This window comes from Urocampus carinirostris, chromosome 9 (assembly GCF_059441175.1).
Source record: "Urocampus carinirostris isolate Australia breed hairy pipefish chromosome 9, RoL_Ucar_1.0, whole genome shotgun sequence".
Taxonomy (NCBI): Eukaryota; Metazoa; Chordata; class Actinopteri; order Syngnathiformes; family Syngnathidae; genus Urocampus; species Urocampus carinirostris.
In genome coordinates this window covers 40,417,670-40,434,629 of record NC_142357.1, presented here as the reverse complement: position 1 = coordinate 40,434,629, position 16,960 = coordinate 40,417,670, and the positions used below count along the sequence as shown (strand labels likewise).

The window sequence follows — 16,960 nt, the reverse complement described above, 5'->3', positions numbered from 1 at the left end:
CCTCTTTATTCTTAGTCATTATTCCGATTGTCAATTGGTCAATGCCATATTCCTTGGCGAATGTAATGACGCCTTGACCATCGTCATCTTTATGATCGCAAGCTTCGTTTCCACTGTGATCATGTTTTGCTTCTCCCTTTAGCATCACTGCCATTCCTGGGACCTAAGAGTAGTCAAATCCGGAGGGTCCGCTTTACATGAATCTATTTTCCCTAACAAGTTTCTGCTCCAGACATCGACCAATGGAACAAAGTCATCGAAGTCTTGGGCACGCCCAGTTTTGAGTTTATGAACCGTCTGATGGAGACGGTGAGAAACTACGTGATGAACAAGCCGCAGTATCCCGGCCTCAGTTTCGCAGAGCTTTTCCCCGACTGGGCCTTTCCTTCCGAATCGGAAAACGACAAGCTGAAGAGTAAGATTGATTCCTTTTGTTTTAGATTTTAGGAGGCTGCTAGCAGAAACGCTGTTTGGGTCGGCTTGCTATAATGATGCGCTGTTTATCTACTAGAAGAATAATGGGCTTTGAAAAAGATAAATCCGGGCGTTTTTGCCGACAGCACCTTTAGGGGAACTTCTCAGCCCACTTAAACCTGAGTGGTTTCTTTGCTTCTGGAATAACTCTGGATGCACGTTGACTCTTGCTTCCTACTGATTCCAATACTCTATATAAGGGGTCAGCAACGTTTTCGGTGTGGAGTGCCACTTTCAAATTTTATTGTAAATCAGTGTGCCACCAAGATAAATGACTCGCACAACATATTTTTTAATATCCAACAGAGCTGTCATTTTACACCAGTCCAAATGTAAAAGATGGATCTACATTTTAATCGTATAACTATGGACAGCTACCATACCATTCATCAATGATATCTCGTTGCAGAAAATATAAAAACTTGAAATAACAGCAGCAAAGCAGAAGGCACGCTCGCGCTCATATGCACACACACGCGTGCACACACAGGCTTCTTTAAAATATTCGCCATCAGTCAATGGTTTTCTGTGCTTTGCTATGCAGTGAGCAATGTGATAGCTTGCTACAGTGGTGGTGTTTTTAGCAGTGACAAAGGTCTTCAGGGTCTGTGTTTGTTTGCCGTACCTGGACACAGCACGTTTTAATGTCTCCGCCATGTCGGACTCATCCTTGAATTCATGTTCATGTTTCGTCTTGTAATGACGTGTAACGCTTGATGTGGGAGGTACAACGCTCTCGGGGCATAATGCACAAACTCGACGATCATTTATTTTGCACAAAGCCCCAGTCATCTGGAAAGAACGAGATTTTTTTAGCTGGGGGAGCCGTCAGGATTTGTTCATTTATCGCGCGTGTGTGTTTTGTTGGCTGGGTTAAAACACCGATCTCTCCTGCGAGGCGCCGTGCAAACACACACTGACACAAAACCCACGTAAAGCCTAACGTTAAAGCCTCTAAATCACACGGCACGCAACTGAAAATGTCTATATTTCAGATAAAAATGCGCATTTTTAAAGTACTTGCTTATTAGGGGCATTAGGGATTCGGTGTCTTGCCCAAGGACACTTCCACATATAACACGGAGGAGCCGGGAATCGAACCTGCAACCTCCTGATCTCAAGACGAGCGCCCTACCTCTATCCTGCTATATCTAGAAAATATACATAAAAACACATGCGCAAAATGTTTGCCAGTGGGAGTTGGACTCCGCCAGGGCTGCCCTTTGTCACCGATTCTGTTCATAACTATTATGGAGAGAATTTCAAGGCACAGCCTTGGTGGGGAAGGGGTCCGGTTTGGGGGCTTCAGCATTGCATCTCTGTGGTGCTGTTGGCTTCTTTAGGCCGTGAACTTCAGCTCTCACTGGAGGGATTCGCAGGCGAGTTTGAAGCGGCCGGGATGAAGATCAGCACCTTTAAAGTCCGAGACCATGAGACTCAGCCGGAACAGGGTGGCATGCTCCCTCCGGGTTGGGGATGAGATCTTGCCCCAAGTGGAGGAGTTCAAGTATCTTGGGGTCTAGTTCTCCAGTGAGGGTCATGCGGACCCTGTACCGGTCCGTCGTGGTGAAGAACCAGTTGAGGTGGCTCGGGCATCTGACAAGGGAGGTGTTCCGGACATGTCCCACCGGCAGATGGCCCCGGGGACGACCCAGGACACGCTGGAGAGACTATGTCTCTAGGCTGGCCTGGGAACGCCTCGGGATCCTGTTGGATGAGCTGGAAGAAGTGGCTGGGGATAGGGAGGTTTGGGCTTCGCTGGCAACCCGACCCCGGATAAGCGAAAGTTAATGGATGGATGTGCAAAGTCGAATTATTTTTATGTGTGTCTTTATTTGTTTTAACAGTTACAATTGTATTCTACAGCATTGGTAAACGCATCTCGAAAGACTTGTATCTAGGAGAAAAAAACCTTGACCTAATCAATAAGTGGCAATAATCAATACTGTACTTACTTTGTTTGTCAGTAAGAACCATATAGTAATGCCAAGATGCATGTATGAGAACCATACCACTGACTAATAGATATTGCAGAAAATGATTGTGGGTGTGGTCGTTATGTGAAAATATATACTTCTTAACATTATTCAAGTGCTCTAATACTGAATGGCACACATGTCTCAGCTAAGAAACATAGATTCATGATTTTTATAAGTGACATTTCCTGATTGGGATGATTTGCTAATAATACATTCTCCGAAGCCTCACGCACATTATGAAGAGGTGAGAGGAGACACGACTAATTTTGCTACTACTATAGAAAATGAGAGTATATTCTAATAAGAAGCTTATAATTTAACAAGTAGTGTCAGATGATTTGATATCAAAGAATGTTGTCAAGTGATAATTGGCTTTTTTTTCTCTATCGGGATGATAACTGTGTCACAAATATGTGATGCCCTTAATCTCAAAGAACTGCACAGGCCACAATTACATCTCCTGATCTATAACCTCCTGAAGGCAAGGAAAAACTAACCTTGAGAAAGGGCCTCACAAGTGGTCATCACACTTCCAGGATGACCAGCCCACAATAGATGTTGCATTAGGTAACGACACACAAAACGTAGTGAACATCAAGAAAAGAAACATAGGTAAAATGTAAAAATTGTCGAAAAAGTCCAGGACAGCAACGACGCAGCTTCCCAATTCAGTTAGCTGGTCCATGAAGATGATGACATGCTTCAGGTCAAGGTGCTGATCCACCGACTCATCCCGATACATCCTTTTCCCTAATTTCACCACCAACCAGGCAGTCGGAAAAAGACAGGAAAAGGAAAGTATGAGATTGGCATAAAGCTGATTAAAGGTCTTTTTGGGGTCCTTGGACCTTCAGTTCTAAATATTATGAACATATCACTCCTCAGGTGTAGTTTCATCAGCTTTTAAGGCCGCTGTTATTAACCCTACACTGAAACGACCCAACCTTGATCCAGAAAGCTTTTGTAATTATAGACCTGTGTCAAACCTAGCGTTTCTTTCTAAAGTACTTGAAAAAGTTGTGGCACAGCAGCTGAATGATTTCATATCCGAGAACAATCTTTTTGAATCTATGCAATCAAGATTCAGGGTTATCCACTCTACTGAGACAGCCTTGATCTCATTGGCCATCCTCTCCCTGCACAACGGCGCGCCGACTCCTCCCATGGGCGCGCCAATAAAGCCCCCCGGGCTCCGCCACCTCGGAGAAGAGCGTCGCAATGTCTGGAATTAACCAAAACAACACTGAGCGTTTCTACGTCATCAGGGCCTTTTTCTTAAGTCCTGTTATCAACAGTACTAGACAAAATATTCTGCATTCGGAACGGCGCGACCTGTCATTGAACTATAGCCTGCTCGGTGAAAATCTTCATTGCACTCAATAAATGTAACTTGTATTCAATCGTATAAAATCCTTTATAGTCAAATGTATAAAATCCTTCAAAAGGGAGAAATCAATTAGGAGAGATGAAAAGCACACGTGCATCAAACATTTATATGTTAGTAGGAGAACCTTACAGTCACATCTTAAGTGAACCGGGAGCCAGTGCAAGTTAGCTTAAGGTCAAACGTTCTTGTCTTTGTCAAAAGTCTCAGAAGACCAGAGAGCAATACAGTACCTTACAGTCATCAAACTGAGATGTAATATGCATATATTACCAAGGTGGAAGAAAGCTATTCTCGTCGTATTTTCCACATCCAACTGAAGCAACGAATTGGAATCAAAATTAGGATCACACCTAGATTTTTGATCCAGTCAAGGTTCAGAGCTCTGTTTGAGAACAATAGACGATGCATCGCTATTAATCCCAATTTCTTTTTTCTCCCGTGGCCGTGACAGCGAGTCAAGCTCGAGACTTGTTGTCGAAAATGCTGGTGATCGACCCCGAGTGCCGCATTTCAGTGGAGGAAGCCCTCAACCACCCTTACATCCACATGTGGTACGACCCTGCCGAGGCTGATGCGGTAAGGCCTGCGCCTTCCCCACCCGAAGATAGAGTGTTTCTAGTCTGTCATGTTTCATTTGGCCCCTCAGCCTCCTCCCCAAATTTCGGACAAGCAGCTAGAAGAGAGAGAGCACAGCATCGAGCAATGGAAAGGTAGGATGCACTGTCCTCTAGTGGAGCGGTTAGGAATGACTTCATTTGCTAAAAGCTATTTTTAAATTGTTTTATTTCGACAAGACACCTTTTTCTGCAGAAATAAGTATTTTCTGCAGAAAATATTGAAAAATGTACTGCAATTCTCACATTTACTTTCGATTTTTCTTATTTCTTCTTATTTAACTGGGTTTTAAAACCCTTTTTTCTAGTATAAAAAACAATACTTAAAATGGCCAAAATTGTGTGTTAAAGGGGACTATTTATTTTAAATTATATCATTGAATAATTTGCCAATTATTTTTGACAAATAAAAAAGTTACTTAAAATAAGCCAAAAGAAAAAAAAAATTGAGTAGGAAATTTGATCATTTAATTTATTTTCTACTTTATTATTTTAATATTTCTTTTATAAAAGACAAAGAAAATATGAACTTAAAATGAACAAAATGAATTTTTAGTAAAACAAAAAATTTAACCAGGAAATATAATTATTTATTATTTACAATCTGTTTTAATCATTATTTTTGATTAAATAACAAGTAAATATAATAATAATAATAATAATAATTTCCTTTGTAACAATGTACACAGAACGAAATGTCGATACACCTGACCCGTTGTATAGACTATAAATGAGCATTTTCTTAATCCGCAGAACTATACATTTTGATTCGAAATATTATTATAATAACTATTTTACGATTTATTTTAATCGTTTTTATTTAAACCAGAAAAGAGACTATTATAAAAGGTTATGTGTGTAAAATGTTTTTTTTGTTTATTCTCAGAGCTCATTTATGAAGAGGTGATCGACTGGGAGGAAAGGAATAAGAACGGTGTTACGAAAGAGGACTGCTCAGGTAAGGTCCCTTGTAAGCAATTCATTCCAAGGCGAGCCTTCTAATGAAATCTACTTTCTGATGACTCCTCAGAGGCGGCGTCCCGTTCGGCCTCGCAATCGTCCTCGGCCAACGACATCTCGTCCATGTCCACGGAGCACACTTTGGCCTCCGATACGGATAGCAGCAGCATCGATACCCTCACCGGGCCCCTGGACGACAGTCAGTGAGCGCCGTCCGTCTTCCTCCTTTCGCCATCGTTTCTTTTCTTCCAAGTAGCGGAACGCACGCGCACAAAAACCAGGTCGGGACTGCAGCTTAGCGATCAAAACGCGCGCCATGCCGTTTGTTCTATTTTCAGGGTTCGTACAGGTGCTTGAAAAGCGCTGGGGTTAAATGCTTGTCAATGCTTGCAATCGTTGCCGTGTTCCACAACAAGTCGGCTTAAAATGACACCGACGCTGCTCTCTGGTGGCTTTGCGATTGATTTTTTTCTTGTGATTAACGGCAGCTGCATGAGTTTGTATGGTGTTGACCAATGTCGCATCTATGGGTTGCTACACTCAAACAGGGCACTATGAAATGTATTAGTGCGGATATTATGTATCCATTTCTTTTAATGGCCATGCAATTGAAGTAGTGTTTTCTAGTGCTAAATTCTAATGGGAAGAACTTCCTGCAACTGAAAATGTAAGCTACATATCACTCTCCAAAATCTTCAAACACGAACTGTTCAGATCCACAAATAATGTATATTTAGGATTTACTCAACATCTAAAAATATTGATAAATGCAGACGCAAGATTAAAAATCGCATATGTAAATCGCAGCTATATTTGTGGATATTTTAATGGTACTGGAGAAATTAGAAAATTGGCTTTAAAAGTCCTTGAAAGTGCTTGAATTTGGCCATGAAAAATGTACGAACCCTGTATTTTGGTGGATAGTGCATGCATTGATTTACCAGGAGCACACGCGGTTTGGTCATTATTGTTGTATTTCAATAGTTTTATTTTTGTAGCGAATATGATGTTGAAACAAGAAGTTTACTTTCATCACATGAATGCAGGAAGTGCACCAAATGCAGACCACAGACGTTAATAGTTCTCCACGAAAGCTCGTTGTCGCTTAAAATGGAGCTAAAACATGTGCATTAAAAGGAGACTCACTACAGAAGCCCAAAGGATTCCATTTAGCAACATTTGAAAGCTTAATTTCACATTTCCTTGCTATCAACCTTACATGAAAGCGAGTGTTAATCCCCGCAAGCTATAACAAAAGACAAGACTGGATACCCCTGAAACAGCTGGAAAGAGCCCATTACTGGAGTTGGTCAGAGATTGTGTACGTCGTCAACTTTAAAAGGAGAAGCTACTGTCAGGTTTTAACATTTCTTAAACTGACATCTGACTCCATGACACTTCACGTGTCTTCTCCAAACCCTTACAGTTGGAGCATGTCCAAAAGCCGGAGAAGCTATTGAGCCGAGTATAGTCCACATTTGAATTTATTTAGCCGAATCAGAGTTTAACAAATCAGGTCTCTGCCTGTGCCAATTTTACAATTGTGTGCAGGAGACGACGGGGGCTTCCGGGTTGCCCCTTTTATGACACATGGGATGAACTGTCCACGCCCCATGATCAAGCCTCTGGCTGATTAGTCCGCGCTGTGTTGATGCAATTTTCCCAATCGTCCTTTGAACAATTGGGAGAAGGGGTGATAGGTCATCGCCCCTGCCCCCAGGCGAGGTGGTAAGTCATTGTTATCTACACAAACAGAAACCAAAGACACATTCACAAGCAGAGGTGTTTTTACGACAGCCTTCTCTCAGAGTTTGCCCTCAAACACTGAAGTCTGATTTTAGAACAAGTATATTTGACTTTATGTAAGATGAAACGGTGTAAAATAGTATATAAATTCACTACTAAAAAGGCAAGTAAATGATTGCAACAGCAAAGCAGAATTTTTCAGGGATCGTAGGCCTGAATCACAAAACTTGGCGACATGAGTGGCTAGAGAAGGAAACAGTGCTGAAAAGCCTCGGATGCCCGGTTCATGGAACACAGTTGGGGAAGGCAAGTGGCTCTAAAGGAGCAGCTTACATAAACAATATCAGCGAATAATAACAAGCAGCCAAGTGGCTATCATAAGTGGCTAAAATTAGAAACTGAGAAAAAAAGGCCAGATGACTAAATCGCAGAACTTAGTGACATTAGCTTACATAAGCAGCTAGGGAAGGCAAGTGACACTGAAACATGAAGCAAGTTTTATTTACACAGAGAGGCTATTAAAAATAATAGAAGCTAGCGGGACGTCAAATTCTGCAGCTAAGTGGCTAACATGAGTGGCTCGAGAAGGAAACAGTGGGAAAAGTAGAAGATATCGGAATCACGAAACCTGTTCGCTTGCATGACAAGTTGTAGATGTGACCGACATTGAAGGATGAAGCAAGTTTCAATTACACGGAGAAGTTAATAGAAAAAATAGCAGTGAGCCGAAGCCTGTAGCCAGGTGGCTGAAATAAGTGGCTAGAGAAGGAAACCAGAAAAAATGCGCAAGATGCCTGAAACTGATAACTCAATGTCCGCTTGCATGGGCAGTAAAAGGCGGGTGACACTATGATGAAGCAGGAGCTGCTAACGTGAACAATAGTGGATGGCAGTGGGCCGTAGCCTGCAGTCAAATGGCAAGCCGAAGTGGCTAGAGAAGGAAACCGTGGGGAAGTAAGTGGAAGATACCTGAATAACAGGACTCTGCAACATTCATTTGCATGACAAGCTGTTGAAGACCAAGCAAGGAGCAGCTAACTGTGAGCCATAGTCTGCAGCCAAGTGGCAAGCCGAAGTGGCTAGAGAAGGAAACCGTGGGGAAGTAAGTGGAGGATACCTGAATAACAGGACTCTGCAACATTCATTTGCATGACAAGCTGTGGAATACCAAGCAGGATTAGCTAAGTGTGAGCCGTAGCCTGCAGCCAACATGAATGGCTAGAGAAGGAAACAGTGGGTAAAAAAAAGACAAAGCGAGCATCACTGCACCAACACTCACATAGGCAGGGCTTAGGTGTGTCCGGTAAATGCTAGAAGCACCATGCGGGACGAGCTACCTTTGCAAAATAGTCATTTGGGCTTTTGTAGTAGTTTTACCTGTTATTTAAAACAATCTTATTTTATTTAGATGAATGAAGTATTTTTACACCACCAGTGATTGTGATATAATTTGCACTTGTTTAGATTCATCCCTCTGTATTTTTTCTCTGTGGTCGCATTATTTCTTTCATGTAAAATATTGTATGTCAAGACTCACATTGTGGTTGTAGAGCAGATTCATTGCAAAAAGTGTTTCATTCAAAAAAAATTCTGCCTGTGGATATGTATATTCATTGCAATTGCTCCACATTTGTTGTGTAATTCGTCTAGAACAATGTTTTTCAACCTTTCTTTAAAAAAAAAAAAGAAATCCCACGGCCCATCAGCAGTCGGTGCCGTTGCATCTCCGGTAAAAGTAAATCCAAATGAAAGATGGCTATCGCTAGACCGCACAGGCACAGTACGACGATTGATCAATGCTCTGCGGCACAGTGGTTGAAAAATACTGCTCTAGAAAAGCAATGTGTACAATACATCAAATCGGAATATTATATCCCGTGAACTCACAGATCTGCTTTTATGATGTTGATAAGTTTTTCCTTGCAAATGTATGCACTTTATTTCTTTCTCTTTTTGCACACACACAACTTTTCTTCTTTTTTTTTTACCATTCCAAGACGACATCAGCCACAAACTGAACAACACACCGGGGGATGTTGCACGGAAATTCATTTCGGCAAAAATGTTTCGTGAGGAAAAAGTCATGATTGCAAGTCATACTTTCATGTTTTGTTCAGGAGGATTTAAGTGACCATCTAGGATGTTACTGTACAACTTCGTCTTATCATTTCAAGTTAACAGTTAGGGGCAGCACGAGGCGCAGTGGTGAGCGCGTGTGCGGCACAATTCTTGGGTCATGAGATCGAACCTCCTGTGTGGAGTTTGCATGTTCTCCCAGTGCTTGCGTGGATTTCCTCCAACATTCCCCCCCAAAAAAACATGAATATTAGGTTAATTGGCCGGTCTAAATTGTCCCTAGGTGTGAATGAGTGAGTGAGTTGTTTGTCCCTGTGTCCCCTGCCCACTGCCCGAGATATCTGGGATGGGCTCCAGCACCCCCGCGACCCTACTGAGGATAAGCGGAGCAGATACTGGATGGATGGATAAAAGTTAACAGTTACAGAATGTATAAGAAGTTGTTGGTAACCAGTCCCCTACAGCCTGGTACAAAACACAGAAGGCAAACCTTGTTACTTTCAGGTTTTGTGAAAGAATGTACTCCATTTTGTTCCTTATCTTGGTTTAACTGAGATCTGTCCAGGTTAACAAATAATAATATTATTTCTTTAAAAATCGAAAAGAAACCAGTTCAGGATGTCCCCTGCCCAATGCCTGACAATGGCCGAGATGGGCTCCAGCACCCCCGCGACCCTACTGAGGATAAGCGGTGCTGATAATGGATGAATGTATGTATGGATGGAAGTTAACAGTTACAGAATGTATAAGAAGTTGTTGGTAACCAGTCCCCTACAGCCTGGTACAAAACACAGAAGGCAAACCTTGTTTCTTTCAGGTTTTGTGCAGGAATGGACTCCATTTTGTTCCTTGGTTTAACCGAGATCCGTCCAGGTTAACAAATAATAATATTATTTATATTTATTTTTTGAATCAAAAAGAAAAGTACTAAACTCAGTCATTCAAATGAAGCGAACTTTATTTATGTTTTTTTTTTAAGAATGATAAGTTCATTATGTTATCCAGAAATGACTCAAGAACCAGAATTGGACTAATTAGAAAAATAAGGGAGCATGTATATTCCCAGGTGATATCGGTATCAGGAGAGAAAATGTTGTATCGGGACATCCCTACTCAATAGTTTTGCACATCATTTTACATTGTTATCCTGCACAATCACTTTTTCGGCGGAATTTAGTCAAATTGATTTCAAGTTGTATGTACTAGCAGAAGAAATGTTGACCTCGAAAGGGGACATTAGTGAAAAATGTTGAAAGAATGATATTTGCTTTCTGATAACACCGAGAGAAAAAAATGTGTCCAGTCACCAAATATTTGGCTAATGCAGCTCAACAGCTTTCATGTACGTATTTTTTTCCAGATTTTTCATGAACTCACCATTGAAACCTTTCCCAAAAGAAACCGAGGGAATGTTCTATCGAGGAAGAGATTAAAATTACATACAACAACATATTGTGTTCCGATTGTTGATTACAGGTAAGTAGCTTCTTTTTCTCTTTCAAAAACTCCTGATGATGCTCTCCGTTTTCTTGGCCTCGTTGTTCAGATCGCCGAAGGTGTCGAAGAACTGTTCCATGTCCTCCTGCAGCGAGGAGTTGCGTAGCTCGGCGGCGGCGCGTTCTTTTTCCGACTCTTTGATTTTGGCTTGCACGGCTCGGTACCAGTCGCGCTGCCGGGAAAGGTTGCTTTCTAACAGGACCACTTCTGCCTCCAGCTCCTTGTTTCTCTCCTCCAGGCTGAGGGAAAAGACAGGGGAATGCCATCAAAGACGGATCAGTTATGTTAGGAATATTCTTTCATTGCAATATTTCCTCAAGTTTAGCAATGGAGCCCTTATTACCATGGGGGCGCCGGCGCCCCAGTTCGGCAAGCACTTTTTTATTTACTGTTACTCCACGACTGTTGGATTCATGAGAAAATCCAACAGTTGTTGAAGATAGAACCCTTGATTTCAATAAAATTCAATCATTGTTCTTCAAAACACCCAAAAGATGGTAGCAACTTCCCACAATGGATTATCTCTCAGGCATCGGTATTACAGCCATCCACGTGTGGCAACCATCAAATCACAGGCCAGAAACGGAATTGGAGCAAAACAGAGATGGAGTGTTAGCCGTTTGAAAAAAATAAGTGAGTAAGAACATGTCTAGAAAATCTCTGAGAGTAACAATCCTGTCAAAACGGTTGATAGAGGAGGAGAGTGGAGAGTTTGCCTGGAGCAGATCAATTTCAACCTGAGTAATCAAAACAAATCCCGGCAGCCTTTTTGATACTTGGTCAGTAATCTGTTCCATGACCAGCCATATCAGGTGAATTTCTACAAACTAGAAACCCCATTCCGTATACATATAATGTATGTATTTGATATACATATAAGGTTGAGTTTCCTCATTTGCTAGGGTGTCGCATGTTGCATGCGACACCCTAGCAAGTCCAACCAATTGCATGGAAAGTGCTATGGGAGAACTGCCAGCCCCGCAACACCCAAAACCCAAGCCTACAACATATCCTGTCTGATTGCTAGACAGCACTGGTGCAGGGTAGGGTCAGGGTAGGAGGGGGCACGATCTGGTCTCGCTGAAGCTTGCAGAGGTCCTGGAGGAGCGAATCATGGAAACTTTCCAAAGCCCCTCCTTCCAGGATTCAATCACTGATATGATTTATTGGGCAAGGGTCCAGATGTCCTAACATCAGCCAAAGGGAGAGTCCACCACTTTTAACACCAGGATTTGACTGGAACTTCTGGATGCACCTCGATCGTATTCACTTTGAAAGGTCTGCCACGATTGAACCCGGAATGAATATATTCTGAATATTCTATAATAATTAAATAAGTTGGACTAAACTTAATTTTATCATGCAATCAAATGTTTTGAATTTCTATTTTACTTGCTGAATTCTACATTACCCAATTGTAATTGGAACCGTTAGAATGTGCTCAATCGCGCCCCCACTCCCCATCCTCCTTAAAAAGACTACAATTCCATAAAATCCTTAACAGGAAGTGACGTCGATTGATTTGAGCGGGAGTTTAACTGTGAAAAATAGGTAAGCTTCAACTTTTACTCTCCTTACTTTTTTTCATTTTTAAATGAGTTACACTTGTTTGAGGTGCACTCAAAGTTCTATCTTGTTATAGCAAATTATGGAAAACTGTTTATTGAGTAACGTTTTTTCAAACTCATATTAGGTTTGGTTATTAAAGTGTTGTTATTCTGTTGAAAATGAGCTAGCTTAAAGTTGACCAGCTAAAGAGCTACCGCTAGATTAGCCAAAAATCCACCTGTTGGGTCTTAACAGGTTGGGGAGTGATAACATTAATATTCTCTATTATTAATACCATTATATTATTAACTTCATATCGTATAGATGTATGTGTTTATGAACAAAACATTTTAAAAAAAGCTATTGATTCTATGTTTGTAGGGAAATGAAAGGATATGAAATATTTCGAGACACTGTTTAAGAAAACAAGCTAAAATTATAATTGTATCTTTTCCTGATTTTGACCAATATGTATTTCTAAGTGTTGTCATCAAATCATAAAAACACAGGAGGTTTTTTTTCTTTTTTTAAAACGATGTCGCGGATATCAAAGAATCAGCCACCTCCAATAGAAATCTGTCATTAGAAAACTTGTCTACTTTTTGGGTTTAGTTTTAGTCATCTTTTTGAATCCAAATTTGTATCATTCACCATTAGGTATTAATGCAAACACAATTTCATTAGCGGCTTACGGTTGTGTCAACAAAGCTAGCATTACTGTCATGAACTGGAACAGGATCAGGACCCAAATGCGTGACGTTTCTCACACAAGCCTTTTATTTTACGGCAAATGGGGAGTCATGCACATTAGGCAGCAGTCTGGCGTGGAATGATAGGAAGCCAGAGACCGACCAGGTCGATTCCATTTGCCCAAACAGATCACGGACACATGGGGTTGATATCAAACAGGACGGGACAGACAGGATTGATATCAAAACAGGATATCGAAATCAAACAGGGCAAACTAGACGGGAACGAAAACTGGAGATAATAATAAACAAGACAAAAACAGACGGGAACGATACCGGACAGGAAACATAGGCAGGGAACCAGACCGAGTCAAAACCCACGTCTTGCGGGGAAGAGGTTCGTTGACGTACTGACAAAGGGTGAGTGAGAGCACTGAGCTCAAATAGGAGGAAAGCCAATCTGTCTGGCGCCACGGGAGCGGGCCCAATTGGGCGCCATGGCAACCGTGACATTTACAATAAGTAGCAACGGTCCAGGAATTGTTTTTAGCTACAAAATGATCCAGCATTATCTTTTAAAGTGATGATCACGGCTAAATGAAGATAGCCACCAAAGCAATGTTATTTATGGATCCTAGCTGCTGCATAATAGAAGAACTTGCCCCAGAAAGAATCTAACTTTCCTTTTTTTTTGCGATTATAGTCTTGTTTCAATCCTTCACGATCTAAAATGTACAAAGATCTGTTCTTTGTTGCTGGCGGTTCTCGTTCTGTCCTGACCTTTTGGCTAGCCTTGCTCCGGCTATATTAGTAAAAAGGTATGCGTTGGGACCAGGTCGGTAGCATGGCCTCTCAATTTAGCACACCGCGCCCCCGTTGTGCCTTGAGTCTTTTTCCATACAAGCAATTACCCAGGAAATTACTTTAAATAAGGCATTTTGGTGATCATTCATTGAATCCCTTAAAACATTTCGACTGCTTTTCACTCTTTAGCATTGCCCTTGAGTGGCCTCCATTAAAGAGAATTTCCAGGAGTATCGGGAAATACAGTTCTGGCAATATTCTGTTCCAATTGGATTATGGTCTGTATGTAAACATACCCAGTGGATTATCAAGTTTTCTCTTAAAGGCACAGCACGGTCGAGTACATTATTTGAGGTGTCCTTAAAAAGTTACAATGAGATATGTTCCCCGTTAAGTATGCGTTAACAATGACCTGCTGAGTTCAAAGATAGATAGTTTATTCATCACTTCACTTCACTTCTACTCTATAGCATATGAATAACCTAAACTGCTCGTGTGTAATAACCCGTGAAGCCCTTTGAGACTCTTTGTGATTAAGGGCTATACAAATAAAAATGACTTGACTTGACTATCTCTATCTAGACAGCTAGATCCATCTATCTAAATCCAGGCAGCTAGATCTATATCTATCTAGACAGCTAGATCTATATCTATCTAGACAGCTAGATCCATCTATCTCTATCTACACGGTTGATTTATCTATATCTATTTCTATCTAGACAGCTAGATCTATCTATTTATCTAGACATCTACCTTGACATCTATCTATCTCTATCTAGGCAGCTAGATTTATATATATCTATTTCTATCTAGACAGCTAGATCTCTCTATTTATCTAGACAGCTAGCTCTATCTATCTAGACAGCTAGATCTATCTATCCATCTATACCTATCTAGACAGCTAGATCTATCGATTTATCTAGACAGCTAGATCTATCTAGACATCTATCTATCTAAGTCCAGCAAAATTCTCGTGTTAAAAAATAAAATAAGAGATATAGAATACAAAAGTGCATGTCTATATTTATTTTCACCGCGCCTATCTGCTATTATTTTCGGTGTTCCTGCCACAAAACTTATTAGGCCGGAGGAAAGGAGGTGAGAGGGATAGAGAGGGTAGAAGAGTGATTTCATGCATGGGCTCGAGGTTATGCTTTAACCTGGGATGAAAATGGTGAAAGTAAGAAATGGACCGTTTCAACTACAGTTTAAATGCCAACCCAGACCTCCCAAAAGATGAAAATAGTTTATTCAAGCGCGTCAAAGAGAGACACATCTGTGCACGAACCATACAAGCTGCTTGACAGAGGCTGCAATGAGAATTTCACCCAGAAGATGGCATCAGCAAGTCCAATATTTTGAAGTTACTGACACCACGTTTAAGAGCAGTGAAAAGTATGCGGTCGGCCAAAAAGTTGTCGTATGTGGTATGAAAATAAACGTAGAAAGTGACATTATCAAGTTGTCCCTTAGAGATACAGATTGTGTAAGAGCAGGGAAAGTTGTTAACTGAATAAAAATCAGATTATGAAATGTCAAAACCAGAACGGAGACAGGACCCACTCGCGTCACGTTTCTCACAGTCTTATTGGGAAGCAGGGAATGGAGCGCACACCCGATCCGGAGATCGCTGGTCGCGGGGAGTAGTTTGCTCAGACGCGGAAGTGGCACTTTCGTGGCGAGCGATGGCGGTGTCGGCAACGGAAAAAAAGTCGAAAACCAGGAGAGGAGAGGAGACGTGGTCGAGATCAAACAGATCGTAGCGGGAGAAAAACAAGAGCAAAAACACAGGACAGGCGAAAAAGGGCTTTGCCGCGAAAAAACGGTGATTCGCAGCCTGACCTACAAAAGGGGACTGACAGGACAAAGTTTAAATACTGACAGGGAGCCAATCCGTCAACAAGCTGCACCTGGCACCCACGGGAGGTCCCATTTGACCGCCATGGCAACCGTGACAATGAAGATTGACTATACTCTGCATATAATCGTACCCAGATACATTATCAAGTGGTCTCTTAAAGGAACAGTATATTCAAGAGTAGGCTAATATGCGCAGTAGGAAAAAAAATACATGAGAATCAGATTATGAATATTGATTATTGCTTGCCTATAAACGTACCCACTGACATCAAGTTGTCGCTTAAAGGCACAGTATGTTTAAGAGCATGGAAATCTGCACATTCTGTTCAATATAAATCGATGATTGCCTGCTGTAAACGTAGCCTGTGAAATTGCAGATGTTTTGAGGGAAACAGGATGATGGGGTGAAATGCCTGACCTGGAAATCCCAGCGGACATAAATGCGATCCTCGGAATTCCACACTTGGTGGAAACGCATTTAGATATGGTTTTAAGTCTTAAAATCTTGAGAAATTACCTGAGGATCCGGGCCTCATAGGCTTGGTGTTGTCGGACCATGATCTGCTGAATGTTGGTGAGGAGGCTTCGGAGTGCACTGGCGGAGGGGTCGGCCAACGGGAGAGGTGGGGGCACCTTGGGAGCCCGGTGAGGTTCTTCAGGGTTCTGCATTTCACTTTGGAGCCACGACGACTTGAGGTCTTGCTGAGGTGAGTCTGATTCTTGCAGCTGTAAGATTTGGTCCTCTTGGAGAAATCTAGTCATGAAAGGTTCTGGATGTCCGTCTTGGTTCTGGACGTCTGAGCTCCTTAATAAAAGTTTTGGCTCAGGTTCCTGCCAGTTCCTTTCTTGCTTCTGGAGGTCCAAACTTCTTGATAAGGGTTCTGGCATAGGCTCCCGCTGATGTTTCTCTTGGTCCTGGATCCCCAAACTTACTTTTAACGAGTCTCGAGTCGCCCTCATCTCAGGATCCCACACCATTTCCTGGAGGTGCCCCCTGAAGTCAGCTTCCATCTCAGTCCTTGCAGTTTCAGCTCCAGAGATGTTCTCATAAAAGGACAACTCGCTCTGGTGCTCCTCACTCGGCGTCGGGCTGGGACTGTCATACCGTTGAGATTTTTCTCGCCAGTGCTCATCCCCCCTCTCTCCTCTCGCTCTGTTTATTCCCAGATCATGCTTCAGTACTCCCAAGCCTCCACAGCTGAAAGGATCTGGACATCCGCCAGGTGACCCTGCGGGAAGCTCAGCCGCCACGGGGGCCACGACTGCCCGAGGGCTGCCAAGACCAAAGGTTCTGGTTACAGATGGGTACGCAACTCCGCTTTCCAT

General features: G+C 42.0%; 2 protein-coding genes across 3 annotated transcripts in view; one reads left to right on the top strand and one right to left on the bottom strand.

The window, feature by feature from the left end:
• Window positions 1-10,686, top strand: part of mapk9 (mitogen-activated protein kinase 9) — a 26,951-nt gene extending 16,265 nt beyond the window's left edge. The window contains exons 8-13 of one of the 2 annotated variants that reach the window (XM_088343873.1): window positions 233-415; window positions 4,292-4,416; window positions 4,487-4,550; window positions 5,341-5,412; window positions 5,485-5,613; window positions 10,597-10,686. In XM_088343873.1, coding sequence (XP_088199999.1) covers window positions 233-415; window positions 4,292-4,416; window positions 4,487-4,550; window positions 5,341-5,412; window positions 5,485-5,613; window positions 10,597-10,607 — 584 coding nt within the window. In that variant the 3' untranslated portion in view covers window positions 10,608-10,686. Of the gene's footprint in view, window positions 1-232; window positions 416-4,291; window positions 4,417-4,486; window positions 4,551-5,340; window positions 5,413-5,484 lie in introns of both variants that reach the window. The other variant, XM_088343874.1, reaches the window with a different exon arrangement.
• Window positions 9,826-16,960, bottom strand: LOC148360294 (uncharacterized). Its single transcript, XM_088343875.1, has 2 exons — window positions 16,152-16,960; window positions 9,826-10,972 (listed from the first exon to the last, which is right to left on the bottom strand). The coding sequence occupies exons 1-2, from the start codon at window positions 16,958-16,960 to the stop codon at window positions 10,735-10,737; spliced, it is 1,047 nt and encodes a 348-aa protein (XP_088200001.1). The 3' UTR covers window positions 9,826-10,734.

Coding starts and splice junctions, on each gene's coding strand:
- LOC148360294 (XM_088343875.1), bottom strand. CDS start 16,960: ATGGAAAGCGGAGTTGCGTACCCATCTGTAACCAGAACCTTTGGTCTT. Junction 10,973..16,151: donor TATGAGGCCCGGATCCTCAG/GTAATTTCTCAA, acceptor CTTTTCCCTCAG/CCTGGAGGAGAGAAACAAGG.